The sequence below is a fragment of the Ambystoma mexicanum genome, chromosome 1p, assembly GCF_040938575.1.
Source record: "Ambystoma mexicanum isolate Mex_15411 chromosome 1p, UKY_AmexF1_1, whole genome shotgun sequence".
NCBI classification, from domain to species: domain Eukaryota; kingdom Metazoa; phylum Chordata; class Amphibia; order Caudata; family Ambystomatidae; genus Ambystoma; species Ambystoma mexicanum.
The window spans coordinates 1,281,744,447-1,281,750,446 of record NC_090921.1 but is presented as its reverse complement, the minus strand read 5'-3'; the positions used below and the strand labels follow the sequence as shown (position 1 = coordinate 1,281,750,446).

The 6,000-nt window shown below is 43.3% G+C and overlaps 1 protein-coding gene across 3 annotated transcripts in view; it reads right to left on the bottom strand.

The window, feature by feature from the left end:
* Positions 1–1,960: 1,960 nt before the first annotated feature.
* LOC138452908 (proline-rich AKT1 substrate 1-like) overlaps positions 1,961–6,000 on the bottom strand; it is a 40,537-nt gene continuing 36,497 nt past the window's right edge. For 2 of the 3 annotated variants that reach the window (XM_069605255.1, XM_069605258.1), the window contains exon 5: positions 1,961–3,503. In XM_069605255.1, the coding sequence (XP_069461356.1) occupies positions 3,312–3,503 (192 nt within the window). In that variant the 3' untranslated portion in view covers positions 1,961–3,311. The remainder of the gene's footprint in view (positions 3,504–6,000) is intronic. The other variant, XM_069605257.1, reaches the window with a different exon arrangement.

Below are 6,000 nucleotides of genomic sequence, written 5' to 3'. Positions count from 1 at the left end.
CCTTAGCATTATCCAAGCCCAACAATCAGCACTCCCCTCCACTTGCACGATCCAAATGAAACAAGGCCTAGTAGGACTTCTCGGTGGTCAGTCATAATTTATAAAAAATAATGTCGAATGACAAAAAAAAAAAAAGTGTCAGAAAAATAAAATGTTGAATGTATTATTTTTTTATTTATATGCATTTTCTGGCTTTGGTAAGTATAAAAAATGGGTAAAATAAAAAGGGGGTTGGGGTTTACCCCCCCCCCATTTAAAAAAAAAAAAGTATTGAAAAATGTTTTTTTCTGAAAAATGACTTTCAACATTGTTTTCTACATTATCACTATAAACCACTTTTCTCCTATGCCGCTCCTTTTTGTCTTGTGGCACAATGAAACACCATTTGCTGTATAGGCAAGAACATCCAATAAATAAGCCAGCTACATCTTTAGCTCTATCACATGCTGTGCTCTGCCAGGACTTCTCCCAGCACTGCAATGAATAGATCATGAATTTCCTTCTGGATAGAACACGTACAGTCACAACCACATAGAGCCATACTGGCAAAGGACTAGCACTAACTGTCTGTACCCGTGAATGCCACATTTTTGGTATCTGCCTCTCCCCTACAAAAACCCCCTCTTCTTTTGGTGACACCACATATAAGGCTACCAGACATTACAGAGATATGCTATACAAGACCACTTATATTACCATTAACTTGGGTAACACTTATTATGACACTTGGACGAGGAACTAGGTCATGAATACCAGCTAGAACAGACAAACTTCATATTTCATATTTTAAAACAGGTTTGGGTGGAATATTGTGGATTCTCTTTAAACACTGAGTGGGCACTTTATGGAAAACAGTTGAACTGTCATGTTCGAGTTGTAACATGCAAGTTTGTCTGGGATGGCACTTAGGGTGCTGTGGGTTGGACCTTGACAGGGACAGTGGGGTGCATTTGTAGACTAATTTTGAAGTTAGAGGAACAAATATCAGTGGTGGCTGGTGAATTTAATTGGTGGGGCGCAAATGTTCACCTTGAATATGCCACAGCAACTGATTGTAAGAGGAAGCCTGAACCAATCCTGAAAAGTTGGGGAATACATCAGAGAACCTTTCAAGAATAAGATGGGTGCTTTTTCTTGTGAAAATGGGGTAAAAAGCCACAAAGTAACGAACACATGAAAACAATTCAATCCATGCAAGTGTCACAGCGAACAGTATCTTTTTTTAAAACATTTTCCTGATGCTTTGCCCACAATATATGCAAGTATAAACATTTTCAAGCAGGCTGTGCCCATACATATCCATAGTGCATCAGTAAATGCCACTATTACCATATAATAACATACTCCAGTTAGCTTTAGCCAGTTAAAATGCCATGCCACAGTAAAGTACACACAAACTAGCGGCATCAATGGAAGCCACGCTAACAACGTGCCCTACCCTTTAAGCCCAATACAAAAATATCATGGCACTGCAAGAAAGTATAGCTAGACTAGCTGAAGCCAAGTATGCCAGGCTAGCTAGGTAATAGCACACATCTGCTTTATCCTCGAGGCCAGACTACTGCAATACATAAACAAAGAATGAGAACTCAATTGTCTACTAACCAGACGACTGTCTGGGACAGTAGTAAAGTCATGGCTCACTGTACTGCATGAAAGACCCTGGTCTTAACCTCCAACACTCCATGAGATATTAATACTAAGGCCATAAATCACAAGAGGAACACTACCTCCTGGACAGACGCCACAAGTGGTTACAACCAACTAGACCATAGGACTGCAGCCTTGATCAGTGGCCCATTTCCACAACGGGTTGATGAATAACCCAAAGATTTCCCAGTGCAGGAGTTCTCTTCATCAACTCATGCCTATAGGGACTGTGCATCCAAGTTTAGCATTTAGAACTATGCATACCCACAATGTTATCAGCTGCCTCCTTTCAAATAAAAGTACAAAAGTCTGTTATGAAAACATCTTTATTAAGATCACACAGAAGCTTGACATGCTTTGCATCCAATTCAGTCATGTTAAGGCACGTGGGTTCATGGCCTTAGAGCCCTGGAAGAAATGTCAGGGAATTAAGTGAAGCTGTGAAATGGGCACTACCTGTGATACTAATGGGGCAGTTGTGTAGGACACTGAAGTACAGCGGTGCTGAGGGGTGCGCAGTCTTGGTGCAGAAACAGTATGAGCTTAGGGTGATAACTAGACCCACCAGAGTATGGATGTTGAAGTTACAGTGCAGTAATGAGGACTATGCATGTGGCAGCATTGTGCAGTGTCAAGTGACGAAAGGAGTGTGAGGCGACACGTGGTGTCAAGCTACTGCATTCTGGCTCAATAATAAAAAGCCAAATTATGGGGCACAATTAAAATTGGCAGCAAGATTCTGCTATTGCACAAGACTGCCCAGCCCTAAAGGATTGCACAAGGGTGTGTTTCTAGGAGGTCACAGTGGATGTTTGTTCCAAGTAAAACAGTTAATACAAAATAAAAAAAAAGATAGGAATGTCTTGAACAAGGCTTCTTAAGACTACATGCTGTTCGCCTCGAATGCACATCCAGGATCCTGAGGTACACTGGTCAGGTGCGGATTATGCATTTTGCTGGCACAGCTGCCAAGAGACCAACACTTGACTGTCTCCACCTGTCTTATCTGAAGTGGAGTTGCAGATGGTCAAACACCATTTTAAAACAGGTAAAAAGCCATACAGCTAATAGAGTCCATTCACCACAGCAACGTTTCCCACCACTAGACCGCGTCAGCCATTGTTCCTACAAGTTTAAACCCTCTCGCTTTAAAATTCTACGATTCAGTCAAAGGTTGGTACTTGGAGAATAGCCCAGATGGGGCATGCAACCGCCTATAGCCTCAGAACAGGTGCTACATAGGTCAGAGTCTAAACTAAGGACACGAGGCACAAACAACTTTGGAGGAGTCTAGCAAGCAAGGCACTGAGCAGTGTGGTCGGACAGGAGCTGCCCAGGAACCACAGTCAAAGAACTGACAAAACATTCCTTTCCTCATTTTATTGAGGGGTAATGATTAAAAAGGGTCGTACCAAATTTCTCAAAACTAAAGGGGACTCCCCACCCCCCTAAACATTGAGGTATAATTAATACTGCTGAATAAAAAATTAAAAAAGGAATTGCAAGAACAAAACTAAGTCATGGGAGAAATTACAATAAAAAGCAATGAAGACAATTATCCTCCACCCGACAACACGCTGTGCAAGACATTAGCTTAATCTGCTGAACATTTCAGGGGATGGGGAGAGGTCAGAGCTGAAAGGACTTGTGTTGTGCAAGCCTTAAAACTTTTGCAGGGTTTTATTTCGGAAGTCGGCTGCATTTCCACGAGATTGCGGGCGTTTGGCAGTGCTCAACCGTGGTCGGTCACCGGTGTTAAGCCGAGGACGTGGGAGGTCTCCAAACACCTGGGTGTGGTCTACAGCAAGTGCACGCATGCTGGCTGCAATTCGCTCCAAGTTCGGGGATGGTACCTAGGAAGGCAGGAGAAGTGTTAAAACCAACGCACACTAGATCACAATTTTAGGTTTTCACATCATGAACAGTCAGGCAATCTGGATTTACTCACATGCCAAATGTTAAAACAGCTGCTTCAAGGCCTGCCCAATCGCAATAAGCCCTGCAGAACACATCAAACCTAGGACTAGTCTGCTCCCAGGGAGACATGTGGCTTCCCATTTCCAAAGTCACGTGATGTCTTGTAGCACTGCTATCAAGGAGCCCTACACTCTCGCTCCCCCCAGAATCTCCAGTCCACTTTATGTGCAGATTGACTCTAGGCCAGGTCATTTAACCAGGTGTAATGACAAATGTGGGTAGCTCCCATTTTGATGTGGAGACGGTTTTAAATACTCTGGGTTGTTAAACAGGAGACATTTTAGATCAGCATGCAGAGGGTCACAGAAGGGAAGCTGGACACTGACCAACTAACATCTATGGGTGGGGGAATCACAACACCAGATTCTCCTATATAAAAGCTATAGTGCATTTAGCGCTGTAAGTGACTGTTGGTTTACCCCCCCCCCCCCCCTCCGAGCCCCGCCACCCCACCCCATTAGGTTTGAACTAGTTGGGTTATAACCATCAGCATGGCTTTGAATTGGGACCCTTGCAGGAGGGTCAACTTTAATATCCCCAGATTACTTGAAAGTGACAGAAATGCTGTGATCACTGGGCTGGCTTGATGGTATTTATTCAAGATGTAACATGAACAATTAGGCTAACACAGCCAACATGCTAGACTGTAAACGCATCGTTACACTATTACACAAAGAAAACTAAAGCATTTGATGTACAACTAATATGAACCACATCATGAAGCCAACAAACTAAATATTTTTTTTTAAAAATGATCAAAGAAATCCCCATGGATACATTAAGAACAAAGTAAGGAGACTAGGGATGAACAAAGGCAAAAAAAAATTTTGTAGATTTGTATTATACCCAAAAGTGCTATGAAATGAGGTGCCAGTGACCAACAAACGCCAACGTGGGAAATGCCCAAAAGGTGGACCAGGCATTTCCTCACGTCCTTGATCCCTAGTTCGTGAATACTGATAATTTATTTCATCTCCTTACATTTGACTTTACATCCATGGTGATTTTTGATGTGTTTTCACCCTCTGGGTCTCAGGATAGTACACATGTTGGCTACGTTACCCTAATTTTTCATATGGGTCAAGTCTTCAATAATACCATCAAGCCAGCACAGAGAGCCAGCGTGTCTATTGCAAGTCTATTGCTTTCCGAGGCAGCTGGGCACCGGATCTCACTTATGCACGGTCACCAGCAGCAGGCTTTCCTTTGTAACCCTGCTTCCGAGTATAGTTAGCACAATGATTTCCAAGTGCCCAACTGTTTGTTGCTTTTCCAAACAGTCTTTGATAAGGACCAGGATAAGTAGGAGCAAAATCAAACCCTTCCAAAACCTACACCACCATGTAGGATTTCTGCAGGGTGGTACAAGCCCTTGTGTTAAACGATTGAGAAACACCCTCCTGCCGCAACATCTGCTGCCACCTCCCCCACCCCCTGCATTACAGGCACCATAAAATGTGACTGCATCTCCCCTACATTGTGTGAACTTCACTGGCTCCTCCACCAATCTCCACCCCCGTTCCCCAGGATCATCTTCAAAACCTCATGCACCCCCTACAAAGAAGCCTTGAACAAAACATGTCTGTCAACTAAACTTCACACCCCTGGAGACTTAGTCCAAGCTAGCAGTAAAATCACAAGCGTTCCTGCCATGCCCACCCCAGAAGACACTTGAAATGCCCTGCCATCCTGCATAACAATACTGTTCTTCCAAGCAAACATTCACACGCTGGGGAATACAGGCACAAAATAACAGCTTATGAATACTGGGGCAGGGTGCTATGTCGGTAGGATTCCAGGACTATGTTACTTGTCATTTATATAGCACCTTATGCATCATTGGTATGACCTGAAAGTGCTGGTAGGTTGAACGCCCTCGGGAACTGCAGTTCAAGTCAGTAGAGAGAATGTGGTATGGTGCATGGGCGCACTGGATGTGTGCTCAAGGCATAAAATAAGCAGTGTAGCACAGGAATTTGCTATGTAATTCTGTAGGTTTTCTAATCAAATGAACACTTGTGTAGCAAAGTTAGCTATTTAAGTTGCTCTCTTCAATGAAAGCACAGCTTGCCCTGGTATCAGGTAATATATCCATATATATGGTCGCCGTAAATAATATTGCGGCGATATTATATGGGTGACCATATCTATGGTGACAGGGGCAAAAAAAAACATAAAAAAAAAGTTTAGGGGTTGCGGGGCTGTCCCCTGCATGTTCCATGCAATAATGTCGCCACAAAAAAACGGCAATTTTTCGGCGATATTTTTGCATGGCGAGATTTTTGTGGTGACATTATTACATGGAACCCTTGCCCTGCAGTCCTCTTGCCCTCCGTGCTCTTGACCCACTGTTCACTGTGCTAGTGGATGGAA